This window comes from Falco rusticolus, chromosome 4 (assembly GCF_015220075.1).
Source record: "Falco rusticolus isolate bFalRus1 chromosome 4, bFalRus1.pri, whole genome shotgun sequence".
Lineage (NCBI taxonomy): Eukaryota > Metazoa > Chordata > Aves > Falconiformes > Falconidae > Falco > Falco rusticolus.
The window spans coordinates 25571699-25599663 of record NC_051190.1 but is presented as its reverse complement, the minus strand read 5'-3'; the positions used below and the strand labels follow the sequence as shown (position 1 = coordinate 25599663).

General features: G+C 55.3%; 2 protein-coding genes across 4 annotated transcripts in view; both read left to right on the top strand.

Moving 5' to 3' along the window:
* Positions 1-15368, top strand: part of PRKCB (protein kinase C beta) — a 129391-nt gene extending 114023 nt beyond the window's left edge. For 2 of the 3 annotated variants that reach the window (XM_037385391.1, XM_037385393.1), the window contains 2 exons: positions 23-163; positions 8582-9740. In XM_037385391.1, coding sequence (XP_037241288.1) covers positions 23-163; positions 8582-8740 — 300 coding nt within the window. In that variant the 3' untranslated portion in view covers positions 8741-9740. Of the gene's footprint in view, positions 1-22; positions 164-8581; positions 9741-14082 lie in introns of those variants that run through there. The other variant, XM_037385392.1, reaches the window with a different exon arrangement.
* An 8501-nt stretch (positions 15369-23869) lies between these two features.
* Positions 23870-27965, top strand: part of CACNG3 (calcium voltage-gated channel auxiliary subunit gamma 3) — a 32796-nt gene continuing 28700 nt past the window's right edge. The window contains exon 1 of the mRNA XM_037385324.1: positions 23870-24258. Within this exon, the coding sequence (XP_037241221.1) occupies positions 24048-24258 (211 nt within the window). The 5' untranslated portion in view covers positions 23870-24047. The remainder of the gene's footprint in view (positions 24259-27965) is intronic.

Genomic DNA, 27965 nt, shown 5'->3' with positions numbered 1-27965 from the left:
TTCTTCTCTTCCTCTCCCCAAGCTGATGACCAAGCACCCTGCCAAGAGACTGGGATGCGGCCCAGAAGGGGAGCGGGACATCAAGGAGCACGCATTCTTCCGCTACATCGACTGGGATAAGCTGGAGCGCAAGGAGATCCAGCCTCCCTTCAAGCCAAAGGCTGTAAGTGTGGCTGCGTTAAGCGTGTTTCTCCCCTGCTGCTCTCCCACGCGCCGGCTCTCTCGTGCTCGTGGGTGCACGCACACAGATGTATGTGCGGGCGCTGCTTGTCCTACCCACAGCATGGAGGTACTGCCTCTCTGTCTGCTTAGAAGATCGTGTCTCCCCAGATCTGGCACGTGTCAGACCGCTGCCATGAGAGGATAACTCTGGGATGCCTTGTCTCGCTCTGGCTTGCAGGGGTAGAAACACCACGTGTTTAGCTCACGGATTTAATTGCATTGCAATACTGTCTGTTCGTTTTCCCGGGGTCAGTGTTTCTGTTGGTGTCTTTCTCCCTTCTTCTTAAGCTGAACAGCTCTCTTTTTTTAATCTAAACTTTGTTTCAACATCTAGCTCAGCACCGTAGTCTATTTGCATTGGCAGTGGAGCTGTATTTCACCCAACAGTTTCTCTCCAAGGTAAAGCGGTGGAAGACTGGAGCCTGGCTCACGTGTGGGCGCTGACGTGGGTGGAGAGGAGCTCTGCAGCGAGGAGAACCTGGCTGCTCTTTGTCATCCCTGCCTTGCTTTGGGCTCTGCTAGCGAGAGATGCCGTGTGCGCTGGGCGTGCGAGGCTGTAGGGGGAGATAAGCTGCCAGCAGCCAAGCTGAGGTGGAGGCATGAGTAATCTGAAAGCTTTGTCAGAAAGATGAGACTTCTTGACTGCGCCTTGGTCCAGCCATCTTTGCAGTGACAGCTGGCCATGCAGTGCCCGTGCCAGCGCAGGGGTGCACCGGAGCCGCAGAGTGTCCTGCGTGCTGCGACAGGATTCCTGCGGAGCAGTGTGAGGGCACGAGCCTGCAAGCTGCCGTGCTCAAGCCTCTTGGTGTGACCCCGAGCATGTCGGTTTGCCGCATCCCCCTGCCTGTGGTGTCTCTGCCCTTCCCAGGAGAGGGTGCACAGGCAGCAGTGACCACAGACTCGGGGACAGGGACATCTCTCCCTGGATTTCTCTTTTTCTCTTTGCCACTGTTGGGCTGGCAGGGTCACAGCTATGTCTGAGTCCAGCTCCTTAAGGCGTGGGCTTATTCACATGTCTCCACCTCCTGTTAGCTGCTGCGCCCTAGCTGGGCACTGGTGTTTTACAAAAAACGGTGAATCCAAAGTTAAATCTGATTTACACGGCTGATACGGACTGATATTTATGCCCAGTGACCAAGGTGGGGACATTGCATGTTCTCTTAATCCATCAATCTGTCCAGAGATGCTCCATGGATTTAACTGAGCCTTTCTGCCCCACTGCCCTTAACAACCTTGGACATGTCTGCTTTTCCTCTGCTTTACAGTAAACCTGTTCTTTTTAAGGGCCCCTTTCAGTGTTTGGAAAATTTCTGCTTTCAGGGAAGACATGGAGTGGGAGTCCACTTGGCATAGGGTGCTCTGCTCCTTTAGCTCTCCTGCCTTTAAGTGCCTTTCTGCTCTAGCAGCCTTTTCCCTTCTACAGCTCCTTGCTTGACTGATCCAGTATGAACAAACCACCCGTTAGGTGGGCCTGACAGGAGACCCTGCAACCGGCTCTGCCTCCCGGCACGCAGTACAGATGGGGCAGCAGTGCCGACCCCGGGGTCTGCTCCTTGCTCCAGGTCTGCCAGCGGTGCCCTCTGTGCGTTCTGCACTGCGTACTTTAACTTCAGCAAGTATTTGTACAAAGGTAGCTGCTGCGCAGTGACACCTTTGCAGGGAACCATATGGGGCACTGTCCTCAGAGCCTTTCGCTTCCACGGCTGAGAGCCGCTTCTGTGCGGTGCAGTCTTGGGCTGCCCTCTGCACCAGCAAAGAGAAAAATGTCCCGTTCTCCTTCCTGCCTCAGACATGTGGAGATCCAGGTTGCCGGTAAGCAGCTGGGATGGCAGCGCAGAGGTCTCAGTTGCTGCCTGCCTCCCTTTCCCTGGGAAGGAACGGAATCTTCAAGCCATTAGACCTTGTGGGAAAGGCGTCGCTGGGAAGGCATTAGCTGTGATACCAAAGCAGAACAGTGTGCAAGTATTTGGGGTTATTTGTGCGCACCATGACCTGTTGGCTCAGGGTGGGACCCAGCTGTTGTCCGAGGGGTGCTGAGGCAGGCGGCAGGGTAGGCTGTGAACCCCAGCGAGGGTGCTGCTCCGCAGCCGGGTGCGTCAGGAAGCCTGAGCAGGCACCGGGGCTTCGGGGGACTTGTTCTGCAGGAGCCCACATCTCTCCCGAATCCATGACGCGGGCTGGTTCCCACCGCGGTGTTTGCCGAGGAAGCGGTGCCCGCAGCCCCTGCCCATAGCCCTGCCTGCACCCCTGCCTGCACCCCTGCCCGCAGCCCCTGCCCATAGCCCTGCCTGCCCTTCCCTCCCAAGCAGCTCCCCAGTGATGCCGTTCACCTTGTGCTGTGGCGTGGCGTTACTGTTCAGTGTTCTACAGCTAAAAACAACTGAATTCTGTCACAAGTGCTTTATTACTGGGTTTATGTTGTAAAATGTGCAAATTTTGTCCTGTTTTAAATGTCTTTATTCTTTAAAAATCCTTTTGACGCCGGACCGTGGAAGGGGGGACGGTAAGCTGCCGTCTGTCGCTTCTCAACTCATGGCTGGTGCTGGGGAAAACTCTCCATGGGATAGGACAGGAAGTTTAACAGCAAGGTAGGCGCAGCTGATTTAGGATTTAGGTAGGATTAAGACAACTCAGGTACCTGCTGATAGCTGGTATTTCAACAGCAATGCATCTGTGCTGGAAAATGCTGCTCCTTTCATGCCAGCTGTGAGCGCAGATCAGAGCAGCACAGAAATGAAAATCTGGGTTTGGGAACTTCACAGCGTGTTCAGTGGCTCACGGGGAAGGACGTTATTTACTGGGTTTGACCTTCAGCCGTTTATGCAGGGGTTGAGTGCCAGCCGGAGAGGGGGATTTGTGCTAGCCCAGCTCTTCGCCTTGGCTTAAGTCTTTTTTTTTTTTTTTCTTTTTTTCTTTTTTTCTAATTGGCTTCTATAAAGGTAAGGTTGCAGAGATTGCCTGTAAGCCAGAGTTTCAAAATACGGAATAATACATAAATGTGGGCTCTACCTGCCCACAAGCGCCCGCAGCCTTCCAGTGCTCCAGCACCGTGTTGTGCCGGGCGCTTCAGTCCTGTCAGCGCAAGGCAGGGGCGAGCAGAGCCCAGTCCAGTGTCTTTAGCCTCACGTCAACAAATTCTGCAATCAGCAGGTATCGTTAATTCGGGTTTGCTCATGGCTCAAGTAGCGCTAAGCCTCATCTTGCGTCTGTGAGCCCTGTGGCCAGGCGGGTGGGTGCAGGAGGTGAAACGGAGGCACTGGGGAAGGTCCCGTCCCAGAGCAGCTGGGTGGGCAGCTCGCACCTCCCCCTGTTGTGTAGCACCCACCATTTTTTGGCCACTTTTCTATGATTTTGTAACATCCCTGCAGGTAGTGAGTGTGGATGTGAGTGAGGACCCTCTGTGCCTTCCCAGCAGCTACGTGCCGGGAAGGGCTTCACATCACTTCCTAGAAACCTGCATCATTTTACACCAAAGGAAAGATAGACACTTCAGCCGTCTCCCTGGCTTGGGTGTTACATACCCAGAGCTGAAAATAAATTCCCAAGAGCTCATGTGTCGCTTCCTGCTTTGTGCTTGATTAACCTTTATCACAGAGATGGTAACGAGACAGATCAGGGTCTGGGTTGTCTCCAGTGTGCAGAAACTCGGCGGTTTTGACATGGGGCTGTGCTTGGCTGCTCCGTGGTTTGGCTTGTGCATAACAATTCCTTTTGTGGGTCTGCATTTACCCTGGGGAGTGTATTTACACTTGCCTGCTTTCCCTGTCTGCTTTTTCTGTCGTTGAGATAATTATTGGTTTTGGTATCTAATTACTCACTTTACATAAAGCCTAGTGATTTGAAAAGTCTCCTCATTTTGAAAGCGTTGAAATCACATGGCACAGGATTACTCACAACAGGACAGTGGTTTAAAAAAAAATGCTTTTAATCTAATAATTTTTAATTGCATAAATTAATTTTATTTTATCTGCTTTGAATTAATTAATATTGAAATGCCATTTGTAGACTTGGATGTGTGAGAACTCTGGTTCCCCTGCCTGTGCATTTTTATAGCTTTAGTTTCAGTCTTTGCGAGGTGAGTTCAGATGTTTGCATTGGTGATTTCCTAATCAGGTGAGATTTAAGGATTGAGGGGGCAGCAGCATGCTGTGAGGAGGCGGTCAGATGTGTTAAGGTTAAACATCTGCTCTCATAATCAAGTCAAGATTTGCTCTGGTAGCCTCAGGGTTCCATCAAGGCGTTCTGAGATTCCCTTCTGATTGTTCAGCCGGTATTTTCAGTGTTTTGGGAAGAAATTTGGCTTTGTTTGTAGGGGGAGATAGATATAGGGGAGAGTCCTACATCAGAAAACCTTCACTGTGAAAGCTCCCAGCCTTTGTCTGGAGCAAGGATGAAGTGGAATGCATTGGAGCATCCTGAGCTGGGTCCTGGGTGGTTAGCTGGACACTTACAAACGAAAAGCACCATCATTCCTCCTGCCCATGGCTCAGCCCCAGGCTCATGCTGTGACCCAAACTCCCCTAAACACAACACATCTATTGCCACAAGTGTCTGAGCCCTGATCCTCCCCCGGGCAGCAAGCACCCAGGTTGCTAACCCAGAGCAGCACCAGGAAGGTTGGGCTCGCCCAAGAGATGCCTCCAAGGCCGGTGGGACTCTGTCTGTACCGCTGGTTTGGGACAAAAAACTGGGAAATCAAGGGTGTCTCCAGCCCACTGCTTCTCCGCAGCGCTGGGAGCAAGGGCTTAGTCTCAGCAGGAGAACAGCCGTCCTCGGCTTTTTATGATCTTTGATTGCATCTCGGGGATCAATGGAAAATATTTTATTATGCCTTTTGTCTCTATTTGAAATCAAGCTAGAAACCGATAAAATAAAAAGGCTATCTTCTAAGCTGACAGTTTTATTTCTGCAGCTTGAAAAAAATGTCATTCTATGCTGGCTATAAATATTAGACAGGACACGTTGGGGATTTATGTAAGATAAATTGCCAGCCTCCCCCTTTCTCCATTCAGGATGGAGTGATGCCTGTACATTAATATAGTACTAAAATGAGGCAGATTTTTCACAATGTGGCTTTAGCAAAAATGTAAAAATTCATACAGCATGTCTCCCATCTCTTAATGAGGAACTTAATTTTGGAAGCTTTAAAGGTGGTGCTCCTGCAGATAGCGACTGTTTGCCGTCTGGAGCGGTGCGGATCCTTCTTGCTGTCTCATCCCAGGCGTGTGGGCCAGACCCCGTGTCCAGAACTCCAGCGGTGCTGGGCCTCGGCTGCTGGGATAAAACCTGCCGCATTCCCCAGAGCCTGCGGCCGTCTGCGGCACTGCGGGATGTGGCGTGCAGGACAGCACAAGCGCGTGGTCACAGCCTGTAGACCTTGGGCTTGCATGTGGCTTCTATAAACCCCAGGCCAATTCCCAGCCTTAAGGTATTTTATCCATGTGAAAGCTCCCAAAGAGGAGTATATGCTCTTTGGCTTGCTGACCAGGTCAAGTTCTTAGGCATCTGAACAGAAAGTCTCCGAACGTCACAAAGCTGGGAATTAAATACTGTGGCTAGATGGAACTTTTAAAATTTAACATTCTTGCCTTGTTGCGTTATAGTGAGAATTATTGCTTGCCAGTATGCCTATTAAAAATATGTTTGTGCTTTCTATTTCAATAACTGGAAGCATTTCATAAGGATTAGTTTGAAAATCTTTATGGGGTTGCTAGTTTGATTTTTTTTTTTTTAAGACAGCACATTTCTTTGCAGCAAGAAGGTGGCTAGTGCTGTCAGACATTTCACCCAAACTGCCTTGCATGTCTCCTCCAAGGTCTCATGAAGCTAATAGGCAATGACAGCTATATTTTCAAAGCACTGTAAGGCTTTTGCTGAATGTTGGGAGTTGATAGAATCTGCAGGTGAGCAGCTTATTAGCCAGTAAACCCTGCTACGGTCTGTGTGACTGTGCGGCTCACCCTAAGCGCTGCAGATTTCCCCAGTAATCTTGCTCGTAGTTTGTTTTATCCCGGCACCGAGGGGGAAAACTAGGGACAACGTGGCTTTGGAAAGCCCCTGTCTCTTTGTTTCATGACTTCAACTTCCAGGCTTTGTGAAACTGGTAACTGCAATTTGGGGAAGCTCTCATCTTCGGCAACCTCCTGGTGAAGTGGTTTGCCTTGTGTTTGCGTGTTTGGTTGGGGGGTAGTGGTGGTGTGTGTTTGGATTTATGGGGGGGTTTTTTGCCTAACTGCTCCCATGGGTGGCACCAAATCATTTTTGCATCAAAATACTTGAAAAAAGAGCAAATCATTTTGTAACCTACCACACCAGGAGCTGTTGCCTGGGCTCAGTGGTGGGCTGAGCTGTGGCCAGGGGCAGGAGCTGTGTTTGCGGAGCTGATGCTGCAGCACGTGTGACCAGGGAGCCTGGAAGAGGTGCAGGAGGGGAAAAGCACCTCCAAGGTCGCTGGGTTGGAAACCCTGCTGAGCTCACAGTCATGGACAGGAGATGCCTTTGGGAGCAGAAGCTGAACAAATCCAGACTAGAAATGTGCTGCAGGCAAAGGCATGGCCTGACAAAATATGAGAGTTACAACGGTGTGGAAGGATGGGCTCAGGGGCTGGAGGAGCAGGCATTCAGTGTGGCTGTAGCTAGGGTTAAATCGACTCAGACATTACCCGTTGAACTTTTTTTAGAGGCTTGGGGATAAGAAGTGTCTCACTTGGCACTGTAAGAATGTACAAGAGCTGCCAAAGGAACATCCCATTGGAGGGTGATGGATGTTCACATTGTCTTCCCTGAAACCTCTGTGGCAGAGGAATGAACTGGGAAATGTGGAAGTTTATGTGTATTTGTCTTTAATATTTTATTATATTTAGTCTGATGTTTATTAAAAATGTAAATCTGTTTCCTTAGCAAATGAAAGTTAAATGCCAGGAAGAAGTGTCCCAGCACTTGACACCTATGTTCTCCGTGGGGAAATGGAAGGGGAGAGCTGAGGGACCAAGAGGTGCTGGCTTCTGCATCTCTTTGGATAAAACAGGGCCAGGAGAGCATCGGCTGTGTGACGGCTGAACAGAGGGGAGAGTTCGCCAGCCGTTCAAGTGAAGTCATTACATGCAGTTCATAGGGATGTGACATGCACGTGATGGGTAGTAATTGAGTGCAATTTGTAGCTGCTGCAGTGACTCGGTATCCACCTGTTATTAGCTATTGCTATTATTATTATATTAAATCATGACTTGCTGCATGGGAAGTTACAGGACCCTTGTTTTGATTGCTAAGAAAATTAAATAAGGCATTTGGCATGTATTCCTGCTCCTGACCTCCCCCTTTCGCTGCGGAGACTGCAGCGGAGCCAGCCAGATCCTCAGCTGCTGCCCACGGCTCCTGCTCCACAGCAGCCCAGCAGCAATGGATGGGTGCTGGCCAACGCCGTGAGGGTCTGGCGGTCTCGGGTGCTTTCCAGGCCCCACAGTGCCACGCCAGCCGGGACAGTGGTCACCAGATGCCAGAGCTTTTGGTTTCCTCTCTTGCCTGGCTTTGGTGGCTGCAGAGAGCTCACCGGTGCTCCTGGAATCCTGCCCTGCCTGAAGTAGGAGCTGTCGTTGGCTGCCTGCAGAGGGGTCAGAGAGAAAACGGTGGCTGTGGGCAGGGTCTGTAGGGGCAGCCAGCCTTGCCCAGTCGCAGTGCAGAGTGCCGGGGTGCCGAGTGGAGAGCCCGGCTGGCGGGCAGGAGTACCCCACTTCCCCAGCTCCCGCCTGCCTCAGCCGAGCAGCACCCCGGGCACCAGCACGGACCGTCAGGGTCTGATGGGCATGTGGGGAAGGGATGGAGCAGCCCTGGAAATTCCCATACACAAGTGCCTGCACTAAGATTTCAGCCAGCAGCAGTTTACAAGAGCTGTGCGGAAGGTGAGAAGCCCTGTCCTTGGGCAGGAGCAAGGAGAAGCCTCTAAGCGGTCCAGGCATGACGAAAACTTCCCCCTCGCGGGGAAAGCGAGATGACCGAGCGGGTGAAGCCGCAGGGGTCTTTCAGAAGCAGCTGCCCTGTGCGTGGCGTAGCCCAAGAGAAGGTACAGTCCTGCGTGTAGGCAGGGAACGACAGCAAGTAATTGCACTCCCATCTCATTGCTCTCCTGCAATTACTTGCCATGGCACAGCCGGAGGGTTTTGCAGGTCTCTGGCTGTGCCATGAGATAACATCGCTTTGCAACTAACAAAGCTCATACGTATTTTGCACCTTTTTCTTTTCTGCCACTGCTGCACCAAGATAAGGGGCGGCGGCGTGTGGCGAGGATGGGCGGGTGGCTGCAGCCGCATCCCATGCGCTTCTTTCTCCACCCACCATACGTTCTTTTCTTCCCCTCTCATAGTGTGGACGCAATGCTGAAAACTTCGACCGGTTTTTCACTCGCCATCCACCCGTCCTAACACCTCCTGACCAGGAAGTCATCAGGAACATTGACCAGTCAGAATTCGAAGGATTTTCCTTTGTTAACTCTGAGTTTTTTAAACCTGAAGCCAAGAGCTAAGTAGCTGTTTAGATGTCATTCCTGCATCTCTATCATCCAGTCCCAACTGCTGTTGTGGTGACATTTTCCATTGCAAAACTTGCATTCATGGTTTTCCTTTAGCACTACTACTAGAGTGACCATATTTCAAAGCCAGAAGTGTCTTCACGTGACTTGGGGCATGCCTGAAGGGCGGGTGATGCACGGTAAGCGCTACAGATGTGCTTTTATGACATTTTATTTGTAGAAAACGAAACCAGTTCATTGGCTAATGGAGGTAAAACGGAGAGGTGTAAGCTGTGGCAATTAGGAGAAATCTCAGCATGTGCTTTGCTTCCTGCTCTTCCCTTTTTGTAGTCTTTTAATATAATCATGAAAATGTAATGTTTAGCCTTAGTGGCAAGTAAGTGTTTTTAATGAACCTTACCCCAGTGTGAACGTGTACCCCGCAGTGCGGGTGCTGCCGGCCGAGCCTCTCTGCCAGGACGGAGCAGTTGCTCCCGATGCCGCCTCCCTTGGCAGCACTGTCCTGCCGTGCTGGGACCCCCCGCAGCACCCCTGGCCACCGCAGCTCCGGGCCGGTGGGGCTCTCTGCGCTGGGCCTGCAGCAGCAGCAATGAGTGATCGGGGAAGCCAGGTCTGCTGTCTGCAAACATTTCTCCTGATGGTGCAGTTGCTCAGGAGTGTTTTTTTAAATCAAAAGAGGCATATCCAGTTTTAAAGGGATATGAAAGAGCTGTTGCAGATGCTTTTGAATCCATGGTCACCCTAGTAAATACCATGCAGCACCGGTTCTCATAGCAAAACTTTTTCTTTTTTTCAAATGCCAAAGCGATTGATTGAGTTTGTTACCTGCGCTTTAAATGTGTCAAAAGTGGTATTAACACAAATGGGATGCTATTTAACTTTGAACAGTGTTGTGAATTCTGATATGAATCTTGTAAAGAAACTTGTTTCAACTAATAGTCCTACTTTAAAAAAAAAAAAGCAGCTAGGTATTTAAATGGCCTAAGTTTTGTTTCAGGCATCAAAGAAAACATTTCAGGAAGGGTGAATTTCTCTTGAAACAATAACTATTATGCAGCTTCCTTTTATACTCTCCTGCAGATGTTTGTGGGCTGTCACTGTACCAATCTGCTTTAAGTTGTACTGTGCCAATTTTTTTTTTCCCAATACTGATCATAAAATAAAAAGTGAGAAATAATGTCAAAGAAACCTGCATGTGTTTGGCAATAATGAGTTTCTGCAGTTCTGGGCTATCAGAGACGCCAGGAGCGCCAAGAGTCAGGGCTGCACTGCGCCGAGGGCTGGAGGCTGCCCTGGCTGCTCGGGGGTGCCGGTGCAGGGGCACAGGGGGTCCCCAGAGCTCCCGGCAGAGCAGCGCAGGCAGCAGCCCATACCACCGCGCAGCCTCCTGCACCACCGGTGGAGCCATGGCCCGTTCGTCCTCTGCAGCGTTTGTCCCCAAACCAAGGCGCGACGTACTGGAAGCATCTTCCAAGTGGAGAGCAAATGCCTGCGTGTCCTCTGCACCAGCTCATGCAGCACAGCCAGCGACCCTGCTCACTCGTGCTGCTCAAATACGGACAGGGAAAGGAGTTTCTCTCCGATGTCCCTTGGATGAAGGATGATTTGAGGTATCGGGATGGTGCTGCCGAGGCGAGCAGAGCTCTGCCACTTGGGGATCTCTAAATGCCTTGAACAGAGACAACTGCGGTATGCGCTTCAGTGTTCTGGAGCCTGCAGAGGCGAGGCTCTCGGCGAGGCAGCGCCGTGTCGGTGACTCAGCGCCGTGCCTGTGCGCTCTCAGAGGAGCAGTTGTTAAAAGCAATTGGCAGTTTCAGCTAAAGAGGGATTACAGGTTCCTGTGAACCTCCCTTCTCCTGAGCACATGCAGAATTTCCCTTCTGTCTTTGGAAATCCGCTTCTGCTGAGTTGCTGTGGTTCTGAACGCTGTAGGATTGCTCTGAAAGGCACCAAACAGCAGCACCGGCAGCAGCTGTTCCCTGGCATCCGCTGCCCATGCAGCCCCAGAGCTTGACCATGGGGAAGGGGCTCAGAGGCAGCGGCACTGGTTGGGGAGGATTCCCATCCTCTATGGTCCAGGCACAAATGCTGTTCCAGGCCAGACATTCCCAGTCACGCTGCCCTGGGCATGCGGGAGCCTGGAGTGCCTCTGCCACGCTGTCCCTCCTGGGCTCTTCGCCACCTCCCAGAATCAGTTAGCCCTTTGCTGGAGGCATTTTCAGCCTTGAATTTCCCCTGCCTTCCCCTCTCTCTGTTTACCAGATCCACGTAGCCGTTCCCTGCCTGCTCCCAGGCTATTCATCATCTTTGACAGAGGCCAAATTGCCACCAATTTCAGACAAAATTCAAGGTAAGAGATGATCAAACTCTACTTTGCTGCACTCGCAGCTGGGCCCTCCTGGTGCTGTGCTTTCCTGCCGAGCCCCTGGAGGGAGGAGCTGGGGTAGGGGGAGCTGAGCTGCTGTGAGCACCCTCCCAGGCACGTCGCAGCCTTTGCCAGAGCTTTCTGCTGCTGAAAAGCAGCAGGAGGTTTTGCTCACCCGGGGGCTCCCAGGCTGAGCGCTCACCCTCTCTGGTGCCACTCTGACGGGCTGAGGACTGCGGTGGCAATTTGCACCAGTGGCACATGTGGACATCTCATTCCCCTTTGCAGCATCCCACAGCATTCCCACTTAGGAGAAGCTCCTGGCTTGGTGGGATGGTGTTGTCTTGGCTGATGTTGGTTCAGGTGGATGTAGTCTTCAGGCACCATCTGGTCTGCTCAGTATCCCTCCAGGAGCGGGGCAGGAGCCTGCTGCCACCATCACCTCCTTCCTTCGGCACGTGCTGGGGCCACAAGAGAGAGTCCCTGTGCAACCACTTCAAAACAGCCTCTTCGCAGCGAAGGGCACTGCCTCTGCTTTTCCATGGCCCCACGGCAGCCCCTCTCGTCCTAGGGGGGACACTGCTATCCACCGAGGAGGGCTTACACCTGCATTTCAGCTCCTTCACCCTTTGCCTGGCAGGACGCTGCACCTGGAGTCAGCTCCTTCACTCTGTCTGCCCATCCCCATTCCTGCTCTGTGCCCCTGGATCTGCATCATCTTCCTTCTCTGTGCTGTGGAGAAGAGCCCTGCGGGGACTGCTGCTCCCGCGTGTCCCTCACCGAAAGGAAGGCAGAGACCCAGCCCCTGCTCGGGGACAGGCTGGGGCCGGCAGGTCACGATGCTGCTGCCCTGAGCACCACTGCACGTTCACAGCTTGCTGGCTTGATGGCACAGCCACATCCTGGCTCTTCTCCTGGCTTTTCCCTCCTTGTCCCTTGAGCTCCAGCCCTGTTTTTCTTCACCTCATCTCCTCTCAGCTGTCCTTGGCTCTCATTGTTCTCTGGCCTTCCCCCTGCAAGGCTGATGCCATCCTGATGGGATGCCTTCTGCAACAAACGGAGTCTCTGAGCAGCCGTGGAGGTCCTGCCCCACTGCCGGCCATGGGGCTTGTCTCCAGAGGTGTGGTGTGGTGCTCCTGGCTGTGCCCAGCTGGCAGGAGGGCAGGGAGGACCTGGCTCTTTGCTATATTCTGGCCAGGCTCCTCGAGGCATGAAGGTGCTAATGGCCCTGCCCCCAGCATCCCCGGAAAGCAGCAGCTGGTGGGATGAGAGATGCTGCAGTGAGGACACAACATATCACCCGGCAGGTGCTTCATCGGTGCAGAGCAGCGGGGAGGATGGCCATGGTGGGAGGGAGCGGGCTGGGGGCACAAACTGGTTCCACTGGCAGCTGGACACTGCGTGTCCAGTGATGGAGCAGCAGGTGCAAGCACGGCGGAGCCCCCGCAGATACCCCTCGGGGCCCTCTGGCATGACCTGGCAAAATGAGCCAGAGCTGGAAATCTCTCGTAGCAGAGTGCAGGCCAGCTCCTGGCCCTGCTCGAAGGCAGAGTTGGGGACAAAAAGAAAAAAAGACTGTTTTGCAGGTTTCTGCAAGGCACCAAATCTGTGGCAGGGTCATGCCAGCGTCACATCGGAGCAAGGTCACCTCCAGCATGGAGTCAGGGGGTGGCTGCAATTGCCAGTGAAAATGAAGCCACGGTGGAAGGTGCAGTGCTCCCTGGTGAGGCTGGTCCAGCCATGGGGTGATGCTGCAAGGTGATGCTGTGGGTCTCCCACCCGTCACCCCCCAGCAGCATCCCAGCACCATGCGCAGCCTTTAGAGGTAGTTAGACACGCGGGGAGGGTGTTTCTGTGCTCCTTTCTTGTTTAAGCTCCTACACAGAGACAGGGAAAAGAGATGAGGAAGGTCTTTTGTCCCCATTGCACGTTCCCAGCCCACGGGCAGCCTGGCTGCTCACACCGCTCAGCATCGCAGGGAGTGGGACGTCCCTCCACTGCCTTTCTTTACTGATGAAGGATCCTGGGTGCCGATATTGTATCTTCAGCGCTTTGGTTTCCCATTCAGCCACGGCACATAACCTCCCACAGCCAGAACATGCCTTAATTGGGCATCCCTGATACACACACACACACAAAAACGGCCCAAGCATTCCCAGCTGACGGGCTCTGCAGTGCTAATAGGAGGTCGCCAGCGCTAACCAAGACAATAACTTTCCTTTTTTTACCTTTTTTTTTTTTATTACTAGTTTTTTTGGCTTGGATGTAGCTGCGAAGCTGTTCTTACGAAATCAAAATGCTGAAAGGTTGCATATGTGGAATTTTCATTCTTCAAGGTTTTGAACTACTGTATGTTCTATATATAACCCTGGAGCAAATCACATCCTCAAATCAATAAAACACTTTTGGTTAATACCATATCATAGCAGAAATTTTTAAAAAGTCAAGCTTAACGCAAAAGGAGCTCTTACAGCTGATCATTTTGTGAAAGTTTTGAAATGGTGTTGAATGTTTGCTTCCATTTTGAGGCATGTTGCTTCCTCCAGGCTCCTTCCTCCTGTGCATTGTGAGTCTCCGTTTGCAGTGGTGGTTGTGCATGCTGAGAAACCGCAATGTTGCTCTCTCTCGCAGTGGCCAGGAGAGGAGGGATGCTCGCCCAGGAGCGACGTGGCCCTCCCCAGCACCCCGCGTTCTCATTGTGTCCCTTTACTTTCTGGTTGTGTGTTTCAAGCGCGTTGAGCGGGTACTGTTCTGTTCTTACCCGCCGAGGGGGGATGCTTCTGTCGTACAGGGGCTGCACTGCCTGCCTGGGTGGCTGTTCCTCGTCGGCAGCAGCTTGAGAAACCATGCAGAGGTCGGGGGTGCCGGCACGACACCAAAGGACAGCACCCTTGGGTGCTGCCACCGCTCGCTCGCTCACTCGCTCACGCTCCCCCTTCCCGCCTTTAACTCTGTCCTTTCCGTTTAACAGAAAGACAAACGAGACACTTCCAACTTCGACAAAGAGTTCACCCGGCAGCCGGTGGAGCTCACGCCCACGGACAAACTCTTCATCATGAACTTGGACCAGAACGAGTTTGCTGGATTCTCCTACACTAACCCCGAGTTTGTCATTAACGTGTAGCTGCGGCACTGCGGCCGCCCGCCCTCCGCCTCGCAGCCCGAAACTCCGATCGCCTTGTACATACCGACACTAGTCTTCCGGGATTAGCAGTGCAGACATACATACCCTCATGCAAAACACGCTGACCGCTTGTTTTAGGAGGCCTTTCTATGTCTGTGTCACTTGCTAGCTTGGTTTCCCTAGCTGGGGATGTTTGGGGTCCGAGTTAGCAGTCAGTAACACTTCTAGGAACTATAGTTGGTGGTGACTCATAGAGTTTTTAAACAGAAATAGACCAAACTGCTACAGTCTTTGTAACTTTTGAAATCGGATGCTGAGATTCCGGTGACCCTAGCTACTCACAAACCGTTTCTGTTGAATGCTAAGCATGGTTGATATCTTAAACCGTTGTGCTGAAGCTTGCGATGACTGTGAGCTTGTCTTAGAGGAGCCTTTTGTTCAAGACATGGATACATTTGATCAGTGTGGAAAAGTCTGCTTATAGACATATATTTTTAAATGCATTGTATATACCATCAGCCTGGCTCACCGAAGCCGTCCTCCTCCCTCGCCTCCCGCAAGCCCGCGCCTCGCCATACGGCCTTTCCTACACTCAGGCATTGACTCCAAACGAATTCCATGCCAGTTCTTGTAAATCAGAGCAAATCTTTTTCTAAGTGAAAGGTGGGATTTTGTTTTTTAACATCTGGAACAGTTTGCAGTTTTGATACGCTCTGTCAGCACTCTCATAAATCTTTCTCCTGTTTTTTCACAGACACTGTCGAAATTTAACAGCTCTGTAAAGGATATTAATATTCTACCAAAACAAAACACATTTATATTCTCGGTTTACAATTTACCAACTGAAAATATGCCCGCTGCAAAAGGGCTGTACTGAGGGCTATTTATAAAGGTAACTTTTCTACTTTACACCCTCTGCTATTCTCTTAAAGGCTCAAACCCCATGAATTTTACAGGCATCTTGATTTAACTGATTTCAGCCAAAATTCCTGGGGGTTTTATTCAGCACTCCAGGACCTTCTGCATCATTTAAAAAATTCTGGATCAGAAGAGACAATTCCGGCAGCTGTTTGTAAGGCAGAGCCGTGTCGGGCGTGCAGCAGCAGTGCCAGGCGGGTGGGCAGGCAGGGGCAGGCAGGGATAAGGGGCAAGCAGAGGCAGGCAGGAGCAGGCAGAGGCAGGCAGGGGAAGGCAGGAGCAGGCAGAGGCAGGCAGGGGAAGGCAGGAGCAGGCAGGGGAAGGCGAAGGCAGGAGCAGGCAGGGGAAGGCAGGAGCAGGCAGGGGCAAGCAGAGGCAGGCACGGGAAGGCAGAGGCAGGAGCAGGCAGGGGCAGGAGCAGGCAGGGGTGGGCAGGAGCTGGCCGGCAGGGGCTGGGTGGTGACTCCTGCTGCTGTTGGGTTCGCAGCAGGATGAGCCCCAGGTGTGAGCGTCCTTCGAGTCACTGGCTGTTATCCCTCTTACTGCACACCAGTTCAGTTGTTTTGCAAAAAAAACCCCAACCCGTGTGTGTGTTTTCTGAACCACTACCAGTTCTAATGTAAATACACGTTACTCTGTGCCTATAGGGGAAATGGGGGTGGAATTTTATGAATCACAAAGAATCCTATAAGGGAAATTCTGGTTTATAGATCTTTTGTAAACACCAAACTCTACCTTTTGAAATTATTTTCTTCTTTTATTGATTCATTGAGGAAAAAAAGGCTGCAAGAACCTAAAGCTGCCATCCTGCCTGCCGGGAGCCGCCGGCCAGGTGTCTTTGCCCTGCTACTGAAGCGCAGGCAGGCAGTGCCCTGCACCTGCTGGGGTGTGAGCTGTGAGCCCCTGGCCTTGGGTACTGACCTGGGCTGGAGGGAACAAACCAAAACCCAGAAAAACTGCAAATTGTGCCAGATTGCCAAGAGGGTTTACGAGACACTCTGCATCAGACGAAGCCTCATGCATGGGCTAGTGTCTGGTGAGGGCTCCCGTAACCCCAGCACATGTTTTGGAAGACGTCTCGCCATCCTCTGCCAGACCACAGTTAATGTTCAGAGCATGTATGTTGCCATAACTTTCGAACCTGTTGCTGCAGAATTAGTATTACTTCAGTGGTGAATGTTTTTAATTTCCGTATCTTCAGCGCTGAAGCCGCTCCCGGGGTCTGTCCAGGATGCCGCTGTAAGTTCTCCCGTGCTGAGGGGCACCCCGGGGCTGTGGTCACATGCAGGGGCTGCTGCGGGGGGAGTTACGTCATTTCTGTCTGGGACTTTTGTGTGTGTGTGTGTGTGTGTTGGGGTGACACTTCTGCATGGAGCAGGCATTGCTGAGCCGCGGGGCGAGCCGGGCAGCCTGGACGGGGCCATGCTCAGCTGTGCTGCAGGGCAGCTTCAGGGGCAGTTTTGGGATCTGCAGGGTTAGGATCTGTGCTCCAGGGAGAGCTCAGCAAAGGCTAGGTCCTGCCTACAGAATTCCTATCTGGAGTATTTCTGACATTGTCCATTCTGCTACTTGCCAGACTCTTATTTCAAGGTTTATTTCCGCATGACCCGTTTCTTCTGTGGAGAAACATGTGATGGGATCTGCTCAGCCCTGCACAGATGCTGGGGTTTGTACAAATTCTTCCAAGGAAGGGCAGAGTGGCAGTGGTTGACTCACTGCTGTAATCTAATGACTTAATCTTCCCTATTGGATGGGGAAAGCAGTGCTTGAGGAAGATGCTTAGAGCTGAGAGGCTTCAGCGGAGTCCCGTCAGGCAGTCCCTGCATGGTCGGTGCATGGACGAAGCCCAGCAGAATGAGACCTGAGCGCTGCCAGCACGCAGTGCCCGCCGCCGTGTGCAGCAGTGCCATGCTGGGGGGCAAGAAGGCAAGGAGAGCAGTGGGTGAGAAGGAGAAGGATGCTCACAGGGTAGGACAGGGGAGGCATCTCAGCCTGCAGCTGCAGAGAAGGCTTGCAGGGGGCACCGACTGCTCACTGCATGCTGGGGGGGAGGTTGGCTGCAAGGCTGGTGTCCCTCACGCTGAGCAGCCTGGCTGCAGGACTGGCAGCAGGGTCAGAGTGGGACCCAGAACTTTCCATCTCCCCTAGTGGGGGCAATGGAGGAGGCAAGACATGCAGTCACTCCACCTGCGAAGGACGGTAAGTCCTGACTCTCCTGGGCTGGATTACACCTGAGCACTGCAGGTAAGTGGGGTTCAGGCTGCCCAGGTGGTTCCCCTGAGGGTGGGATGGATCAGGGCAGCCCCCCAGCCCCGGGGCTGTGTTGGCCCCTGCGCTGCTGGTCGGGGGCTGGCAGGCAGCACGGGCTCTGCAGAGGGGACCAGACCGCGGGGTGATGAGCACATGGGGTGGAGGCCTGAGGCTCCTGGAGGCGAAGAAATAACCACTTGACATTTACCCACCAGCATTGCCAGCGCTTGCATTCAGACATACGCCAGGATCCCTTGGTGTGGGAGCAGACTCCCGTTCCTGTCTGTGGGCCTGCTGGGCTGCACATGCCGGAGCTCCCTGGACCTGCCCTAGTCCAAGACACTTGGACTTTGTGCCAAAGCTAAGGAGGGAGGACTGTGGCCATTTGTCCGTGTTCCTGGTCTAAAGCACAGCCCGGCTTGAGCTGGGGGGCGGTGGGGAGGCTGTCGGGCACCTGCAGCAGCGGAGCGCTGCCGGAGAGCTTGTGTGGCACACGGGGACACGGAGGAGCGAAGGGAGCGGAGGAAAGCCTGAGCAGAGACCCACCCGAGGTCAGGGGCAGAGCTGGGCTGGCTGTTGGGCTCAGCCTGGGAGATGTCTGGCACGGGCAGCCCGCAGGGCTCTGCTGAGGGCTGTGGGGCTCCGGGCAGGCGAGGTGGGTTGGGAACTCTGATCTGCTCCAGCTCCGCTGCCCGGCAGCTGCACATGGATGTGTGGGACACAGCCGGTGCCGACCCAGGCGTCACAAGCCGCTCGGGGCGAGCCTGTGCCGGGGCTGTCGCCGCTGCTGCTCCCCAGCCAGCATGTGCTGCCCTGGGGCCATGCCACATGCACATGGCTGGGGGGATCTGCTGTGCTGCTCTTGTCTCCCCTGGCTGGACATCTGAACAGCTTCTCTTGATAAGAGAGCATCACCAAAGGAGTTACTGATCCATTAATCCATTTAATAAAGAAATGCAAGTTTGCATAGTGGCCAACCATATAGATAGTCGCAAAGCCGGCAAGATGAGTGAGCGCTCTGGGCAGTAGATCTGTTCTGTTGATGGTGAATCCCAGGAGCTCTAATCCAAATGAAGAACTAGGGTGGTTTCTATCGCAGAGTGTGAGGATCTAGCTGTTCAAGACGTAGAGCTTACATCTGGAGGGTGGAACTAACTCATACTAACAAGTGCTGCAGCTTCTTTGCTTTTGCAGAAGCAGGTGAGCCACTGAGCCTGCAACAGCAGCAGAAGCAACAAGCATCTTGCTCCATGCATGGAAGTGTCATCCAAGCTGTTTATTTCTGATTACGTTCAAAGTGGCAATTAAGAAAAAGAAAAAAAAAAGAAAATGTTTATTGTTGAACAGTTTGTGTTTGTGAATTTGATTTCACCTGCAAGTATTTGATGACTTTTCTACATCCTAGACTACCTGCTGTGTGTTGTCAAAAGATTCTCATAAAGACCTCCTTTTAGATGGGCATATACTCTTTATTCTATTTGCTGCATGTATGAAAAAATAAAAAATATAATTTTAAAGAAATCCTGAGAGCTTGACTTCCTTTGCCTGTGAGACGCCGGTGGCGCGCAGGGGGAGAGTCGGCAGCTGGGTCTGGCTGTTGGCTGCTGGTGTGGTCACCCAGCTGGGCCCTGCCGAGCCCCCTGACAGCAGCAAACACTGAGATGTTGCTGCTTTTCTGTAAAAAAGATGTGTATCTGTATGGCTGGAGAGTATTAGCAGGTGGAGCCTGCCTGAGTGCAGGTGCCGGACTAGAGACCCGCAGCTGTGGCTGTGCTTAGAGACATACAGACCACTGGGGAGTGAGTGGGGAGGTGTAAGCTGTATCTTCAGTTAATCACTATTTAAGTCAATTAACGCTGCTGCAGATGCTCTTCCCACCACGCCGTGAGCACTGGTTCCTAGTCCCTGTAGGGCAGGCGGGGCGGTGGGGGCGAGCTGGCAGGCGCGGGGGGGCCGGGCACCAGGCAGACCCTCAGCAGCACCTTGCCCATCCCTGCCCGCAGCAGCGAGGGTGGAGGAGCGGGAGCAGACTGAGGGTTGGGGCTCAGCAGACCCCCCAGTGTCTACAGGTGCTCCTGAGGCTGTGGGAGGGTCTCCTGGCCAAGTGCACCATCCAGCAGTGTTCTGCCCGCTTGCACAGGGAGCTGCACGGTGTACACCCGCTTTTCTCCATCAAGGGAATTTGTTTTCTTTGGAAGTGCCCTTGTGAGAGCTGGTGAACATGTTAGGAAGGGCATTTCCTTCTCCCCTTGGGGACTTCAGCTAAGCCCTCAGCAAGAAGATGTCCTCCTCTGTCCCAGGGGACGGGGTGATCTGCTGGGCCGTGCCAGGAAGGTGTCCCATGGCCCCAGCACAGGGTTTTGGGGTGGCTGGTCAAGCCCCTCCCCGATTCGCTGCTGTGCCCATCCCCAGCACGTCAGAAATGCTTCTGAGTGTCAGTTATCCTGGCTTGTGTAAGTGAAACATTTGGTTTTGTGACACCTTCCTTAATTATGGGAGCTAATGACAAAACCATTGTGACAAATGACTCAGCTTTTGATAGTGAAGTTAATTAATTCTGAAGTTAGAGCCTCCATCGGAGTATCTGGAAAAACAGGATTAAGAGGTCTGCTTACCCAGTGTAACACAGGCAGCAGAGACCCAAGTGCCTACGACACGCCAGGTAGAATCCTCCCCACTGCTGCAAGGGGGTGATCCGCTTGGAGTGAGGAGAGTGGAGGCCAGGCATCAGCACAGCATTTGCCTCCCAAGCCATCCCTCCATCCATCAAAGGCACCAGGAGGAACACAGCCTCATTAATGTTTGAATGAGTGACCAGAAGCAGCTTTGCATTAGGCTCTGACCTTCAAGAGCCGTCTCCCTGAAGCCATCTTTCATCTCTTTCATTTGCATTACAATCCTGTTTGCCTCATTATTCGTTATCCACTTCCTCTTCAAAGAATTTAAATCAAATCAATTAAATTGCCATGGGTCGGAGCAGCAGCAAACCTTTTATGGTGGCTCAGCACGGTCCGGCTGGATTGAGACTACAAAATATCTTTTAATCTACTGCTGTTTGTTCTTTTATTACTTCTGTGGTACCACGGCCTCGCAGAATCCCTTTGGTGAGCTTCCTCCATTCCCACCCATCCCATGCAGGCAGGCGCCATGTAGAGGCTGGTCTTTGTATGACCTTGGGGAAGGGATTCCCTCGGCTTCCCTCCGGCAGCCTGGGATTGGGATGTCCCCAGCAGGGCTGCTGGGATGGGGAGCTGCTGAACTGCACGGAGCAGCTGGGGGCACCCTGTGGCACCTGCATGACGTTTGCTGTCCTGTGTCATCCCTTTCCCTCTCCTGGACTAGTTTTGTCTACCCAGGGTATCCCTACAGAGAAGAAAACAAAAAGCAGATGCAATGGTGGGGCACGGCAGTGTGTGCGAAAGCAGGAGCATGGGCAAAGTAACATGGGCTTCAGGCTGCCGCTGCACCGCTGCTGTGAGCGCATCCACCTGGGCATCCCGGGAGGCTGCGTGCTGCTCGCTGGCCCACGCATGGCCACTCCTGCCCCGCTCTGCATCTTCCCAGAGTAGAAAGCCTTAATAAGAATGGATTTCTGTTTCTCTCCCCTGCTATTTTTATTGCTACTAGACTGTCAGAAGGCCAGCAGGGAGCTGCAGAGCCAGTAGGCAACTGCACAAGCTCGCACCGAGTGAGCCCGCTTGTGCCACAGGCACTTGGGCTGGTGGCACGTACGGCACTGCTGGCTCATGTCACACCTGGGAGAACGTCCCCGAACTCAGCAGCACATCAGGCACCAGCCTCACCACTGGAGTCCTGGTAAAGCCAGTAGATTGCAGCCAGCATTTCCAAAGCATGTGCAGATATAAATAATCCCCTCGTGGGAGTGGGGAAGGATGAACACATGTGCCAAAGGCTCTGGAGTCCTTATCCCCTTGCAGCCCCCGGGAGCAGGGAAATGAAGACCAGGCAAGGCTGGAGCTCAGCACCTCACTGCATTGCTAATGACCTAAACTCGCCTTGTATCAGAGCCTCTCTTCCTTCAAGGAAAAAACCTAATCCAGCTAGGGATTATTTCTGACTACTTACTTTCTGTCACTTTGCCAATTTAAATGCAGCAGAGCTTTCATCGCTGGATTTGGAAGGACAAAGCCTAACAGATCTTGGTTTAGGACATTTTTGCCTGCAAGGACAGCTTTTTTTTTTTTTTTTTTTTTTTTTTCACAAATTGTACAATCTTTGCAGCATAGGCTGGATTTTGTTATTTGTTTTTACTTTGCCCAACTCAGAAGGGTCCAGGTCCCTGAGCAGGTAGGCGATGGTGGATAAGACAGTGAGGAGCAAGGGGTGACCAGGGCTGGGGCCAGAGGAGCCCAGGCCCACAGGGCAGGGTGCCAGGCTGAGCCTGCCGGAGCACGCTGCCTCCCAGAGCCTGAGCGGCAAAGCGGGATGGCAAACTCCTGTGAGCTGCAAATCTTGGCAACCCCCCTGCGTGTCCCCTGGGGTGGCTGCTCTGGCCAGAGCTCCGGGCTCAATCCTGGGACCGGCTACCCCATGCAAGGAGCGGTAAGAGGGGTGCAGGGCTTGGCGAGGGGTGCCCCTGCCACCAACCTGTACAAGGCCCGGCATGATCTGACATGGACTTTGATTCTGTTTGAGCTCACTTTGTTAAAAGCCTAGGAAACGGTACATGTGCACTCTGCGCACACCTACACACACTATGTTAAAATAACACAATTAAGGCTGCAAAATCCCCCACTCGGAATGCAATTTGCAGCCCCTTCGCTGTAGGTGTGAGATATCTTTGCTGCCTCCTCCCCAGGATGCCTGCCTCTGCGCAGGATGGGGGCCGGGTGGGGTGCTGGTGTCAGGCTGTGCCCCACGCTTGGTGGGAGCCGGCTGACAGGCGGTGGGAGCGGCGGAGGTGGCAGGACGAGGGAGTGTAATGCCACTGCTGAGGCAGCTGTCCTGGAGGAGCACCGTCTCTCCCGGCACCTTGCCCCGAGCTACCTTGGTGGTACCAGATCACTCAGGAGCAGCGTCCTGGTGCGGCCACATGGCAGGGCTCATCTTGGTGTCCAGCCTGTGACACCAAGGGGTGCCCTGTGACCATCGTGTGCCGATGCCACTACCAGTCACAGAAACTGGGCAACTATAACTTCTCCTCAAAAAATACACAGAAAAAAAAAGTCCTGTGGTTCAGCTCAGGTGGATGCTTCTGACCATGACTCCTGAGCCTCCATCCTCACTGTCACCAGCCAGTGCTGAGCCCGGCAGCTCTCTGGGAGGAGGTGCTGGAAAAGCTGGATCTGATGCTGTGCACCCGGGAGAGCGTGGCAGATGTGCCCCTGCCTTCACCCTGGCTCTGAGCAGAGGTGGCAGGGGCAAAGGGCTGGCAGCGAGGCCAGGGAGCACATCGGTGGTCCACAGCTGAGGAGCACATCAGTCCGTGGCCGAAGAGCACATCGGTGGGCTGGGCTGGGAGCACATGGGTGGTCAGTGGCTGGGCAGCCAGGGCAGTGCGCACTGTGGGGGCAGGAGCACTGCGGCCTTGCAGTGCCCGTGCCCTGCCTGATGACCCTGCACAGAGGGTGACCTGAGGGTGACGAGGCTGCTTAATTCCATACTCGCTCATTTCTCAGTGCCTGAGGTTTTTGTAACCTCCATGACTCCTGTTTCGGGGGGGGGTGGCTGGTACTTACAGCTGAGCGGTACCGGTGAGGAGGGGGCCGCTGGTGCCGCAGCGCATCGCAGCCGCCCCCTCACCAGCGGCCCGAGGGCGCGTTATGGCAGCGGCGGGTGCGTTTCAGGGCCGGTTTGTGCGGCCGTGGGTCACGGTCACCCAGCCGCCGGCGAGTGCCTGGGATGCGGCGGGCGCAGCGAGGCGCGGGGAGCGCGGGTTCGCACTGGTGGCAGGCGGCCGAGGAGCGGGACGTGGACCACCCCCCAGGTACAACGGCCGTTTGCCGGCTCCACGCGGGTTGGGGTCTCCCGCGGCACCGGGCAGGGGAGAGCGCTGCTGGCGGGGGGAGCCGTGCCCCCTCCGGGCGGCGCGGGCCGGTGCGTGCCCCCCCGCCCCGGGGTCTGCGGGCGCACCGGGGCTGTGTCGCTGCGCGGCTCCGACCCCCGCCGGCGGCCGCGGCTCGGCGCCCGGTGGCGGGGCAGTGGCTGCGGTGCCGGGGCGGAGCGCGGCGTATGGGGGGGGGGGGGCGCGTCTGGCGGGGTGGGGTCCCCGGGGGCACTCCCGGTGCCGGCACCCCGAGGTGGGTCCCGCGTCCATCCCGCCCCCGGGCCGGGCCGGGCCGGGCGGGGGGCGGTGTCCCGGCGGCGCGGCCCCCCCGCGGCCCGCCCTCCGCTGCCCCCCGCCCCCGCCGCCCCCCGCCGATGCCTTGGCCGGGCGGCGCGGGGGAGGCGCCGGGAGAGGCGCCGCGCTCCCGCCGCGGGCGCACGGCGGAGCCGCTCCGCGCCCCGCCGCCGCTGGGGCCATGCCGGCCGGGCGCCCGGGGGCTCGGCGGCCCCGCTCCGCGCCGCCGCGGGGGCCCGGCTCGCCGCGGGCCGCGGGGGCATGAGGCGCCGAGCGCGGAGCGCGGCGGCGGGCGGCGGCGCCGGCCCTTCCCCTGCGAGCCGCCGCCGTAGGATGAAGCAGCATGAGGATGTGTGACAGAGGCGTCCAGATGCTCATCACCACGGTGGGAGCCTTCGCAGCCTTCAGCCTGATGACCATCGCCGTGGGCACCGACTACTGGCTCTACTCGCGCGGCGTGTGCAGGACTAAGTCCACGAGCGACAACGACACGAGCCGCAAGAACGAGGAGGTGATGACCCACTCGGGGCTCTGGAGGACGTGCTGCCTGGAAGGTACCGGCCGCCCCCCCTCCCCTCCCCGGCCCCGTGGGGGGCCCTGCCCGAAAGTTCGGGGGAGGGCAGGGGCTTCCCGGCCCCCCCACCCCGGAGCCGGAGACCCGGGCCCCGCGTTGGAGCGGAGCGTCCCTCCCGGCCGGTCTGCCCCGCCGCCCCCCCCCCCCTCCCCGGGCACCGAGAAACGTGCCTGCCGGGTGCGGGGTCCGGGTAGAGCTGGGCCGCGGGGTGCTGGGGACCCCCGGAGCGCGGGCACCAGCGCTGTCGGTGGGCATCCTCCCCCCCGGGCATCCCTCCCGCCCCCGGGCACCCCCCCCCGGGCAGCCTCCCGGCGGCGCGGTGCCTGTGCCGGCGCCCGGGGAGCTCGGGGCTGAGAGGCCACAGGTCCCTCTCCCGGCCCCGGGGGCTGTGGGAACGCGGAGCGCTTGGCGAGCGAAGCCCCTCAGCCTCTGCCCCTCTCCGGGTCTCTGCACGCACCGTGTCCCTGCCGCGGGGGGACCCGTCGCACCCGGTGTTTTTCGCTCCGAGCCCCACGGCCACTGCCAGCCCTTCCCCTGAGCAGCAGAGCGGGGCAAGGTGTGCTGCTGCTGCTGCTGCTGCCCCACCGCAGCTGGTCTCCCCCTCCCCCGGGGCCTGCACCCCACGGTTGCCCCACGGGCATGTTCCTCCTGCCCGGCCTCGGCGCTTCGCCCCGCGGCTTCACGCCTGCATCAGTGCCCGGCGGGGGGACCCGGCAGCCGCTGCCCCCCGGCAGCGCTGGCCACTCGGGGGGCGATCCTCACCCACAGCTGCTGGCTGAGATTCAGATGAGCAACAACAGGCTGTGCTGAAAGCATGAGCTCGAACGGAGCCAGGTGCTGGTACCTGCGCAGCAAAAAATGGCTGGTGGAATCACGCTGGGCCTTAACTTTTAAAATTAGCGGCAGCAGTTGGTGTCCTGTGTACTGGGGGGTGGGGGGACCACCTGCCCTATTGTCCCGCGGGGCCTCGGGGGCATTGGGCTCCCCCAGCTCAGGAACGATGCCTCTGACGGTGGGGGCAAGCAAGCCGCAGCGGCCGAGCTGCTCCCTCCACATTGGAAAGTTCTCGGTGAGTCACAGCCATGGATGCAGAAATACCCTGTCTGTTCCTGGTGCTCGGTCCTAAACCCAGTGGAGTCAGTCGGAGCTTTCTTATTGATTCAAGGAGGGTTTGGATCATGCTCTAATTCCATAATAAATAATTTGAGATAATCTGTCTCCCCTCTTGGGCTGAGGGAGCCAAGGAGGCAGCAGCCAGGGCTGTGAAAGATGGGATCGCTGGAGGCATGAGTAATTTCCAAAATTCTTGGGTTTGCTGGCTGTATTTTTTTTTTTCAGCTAGTGTTTTATGTTTCCCTCACTGCGATAAATCACTGCTTTGGAAGGAGCTGGTGAGGCCCCGGTCTCCTGGGCACGGTACACTCAGGAAAGGGCTTAACAGTGCCACACCAGAGCTCAGAGCTGAATCACAGTCCCTCGCCAGAGCCCAGGCGCGGGGCTGGCGGCAGTAGGGCACGTGCCCGCCATGGGGCTCATCGCTCCCCGCTGCATGTTCTACCCCTGGGCCAGTGCTCCAACAGCTGCCGGGACGGCTCGGCACAGTGCCGTGCTGGTGGTGCTTGGCCGTGCCTGTGGCACAGTCGAGGCCTGGCGCTGGGCACCGGCTCTGTCACCCTTTCCGTGTGCATGAGAGCGTGGGTGGGCAATGGGGGCAGTGGGGGGGCATGCAGCACCCCCTCGGTGGCTGGTGGGGAGGGTCCCAGCCAGTGCTGAGGGTGAGCACCTGGTGCTGTGACAGTGCTGGGGGGACGCGGTGGGGCTGCTCATTGCCCTCCTGAATTTTGCTGGAGAAATGTGCTGGTGTCTTGTGGGCTGTTAACTGATGCGATGCTGGGAAGGGAAAATTTCCCTCATCCAAGCTGTGCAGAGCTCACGCATGTTGCGGGTGGAGGAAGGACAGTGCTGCAGTGGGGGCTGAGGTTTCCCCCGCAGCCCAGGATCGCTGCCGCAGCCCCCGGCCACTCTCTCTGCCAGCGTACCCTGTGCCGGGGGGGGGGGGTGTGTGTGCTGGGTGCCGAGCCCCCACACCCCATACTGTTACATGCAGCAGGTCCTGTCTCATTCCTGCTGGCAGGGCCTCATTGCGTCTCTTAATTTCTGTACACTCATATCTGGCTTGAAAAACGGACAAAGGTTGCACTTCATCATCCTGCGCCAGGGGTGAACGTGGTCAGTCAAAAGAGCCAGTTCTCCTGTGGTGCAGAAGATGCTTTTAGCACTGAGGAGCGCTCTCTGCCCCTCGGGAAGTACCTCGGCCTTGAACTTTCTGCCCTTAACGGGGGTTTAAATGTGTGCAACGGCAGAGGAATGAAGTGGCGAACTCCAGTCGCTCCTCTGGCTGAGTGTGAGTGGCAGATGATTAAAATGACCGACGTGAGCGCTGGGTGCACGCTCCGTCGCAGATGCTCTTTAAATCCATGTCAGTCACTCACGCGCAGCGCCTGCGTGGGAGCCGCTCACACCACGTGAGCGTCAAAAGCCCATAGGCGAGAGCGGATAAATCTTGAATGAAGCCACCGCAGACCTATGTAGAGACACCCACGCTGGAAAACACAAATTAGTGGTTGACTCAATATCTGGAGCCCAGGCAGGCGTTCCCAGACTGCTGGGCTAGGATAGCCTCTGTTTTAAATTGCGGCGTTTGAATTCTAATTATCACTTTTACAATATGCGAATACTTAGTAGGTGTCTTCTTGTACTTCCCGCTCAAATGTGACCAGCGTTTGTTGGTGCGTGTCCCGCGTGGCTCTTTGTCGCCCGTTGTTTTCTGCTGTGACTTCCTCGTTAATGCAAAAGGTAGGGAAATGCACGGCACTTCAGGGGGAAAGCTGAAGCTGAGAAATAGCTGCTTGGGCTTGTGTTGTTTTTTGGAAAGTAAAAGAACTTTGGTTTTCATCAAAGTTAATTAAATTCAGCATCGTTAAATGCAGGGAGCCTTCTTGTCCTCCCCGCTGCGTGGTATAGATTGGGACTGGCTCCATGGCATCATGCGGCTCTGAAGCAGGCAGAAGTAGCAGGAGGAGTTGGCCAAGGCTGCTTGAAATAACATATTTTAAGGTGATGTGGTACTTTTCCTTTCCTCCTTCGTTTCACTCATCAGAATAAACTGCTCTGGCATTTCTGGAGGATGGCAAGCGTTACTCTGCCTGCCTCCCTCCCCGAGGAGGCACAGCATCCTGCCGTCCCTCCGGGCTGTCCAGCTGGGGGGCAGGCAGGGCGGTTGGCAGAGGACACATCTGCCTGTGGTTCTGTGAGGACATGGGGACCCAGAGCTGCTCCTCAGCTGAGCTGTCCCACTCGGACATGTCCCAGCACCCCAGCGCTGTGACCCCTGCCGCAGCAGCAGCGCAGCCTTTGCCAAGCCGGTGACCTTTCCCTGCCGAACCTGCAGAGCTTTGCCTGCGGTTTGGGCATTTGGGGGGGATCTGGCTTCAAACAACATTGTGGGTGTTGTCAGCTGGCCCCTGCAGCCCACGGGACTTTGCTGAGCCATTTCTACACCTGACCCGCAACTCCTGCTGGGCTCCCGGTGCATTGTAGGTAGATGGTCTGCCCTGGAGACTTCAGCTGAGGGTGGCTGTGCCATGTCCCCAGGCTGGCTGTTGCGTTGGGAAAAGAAATGAGCTG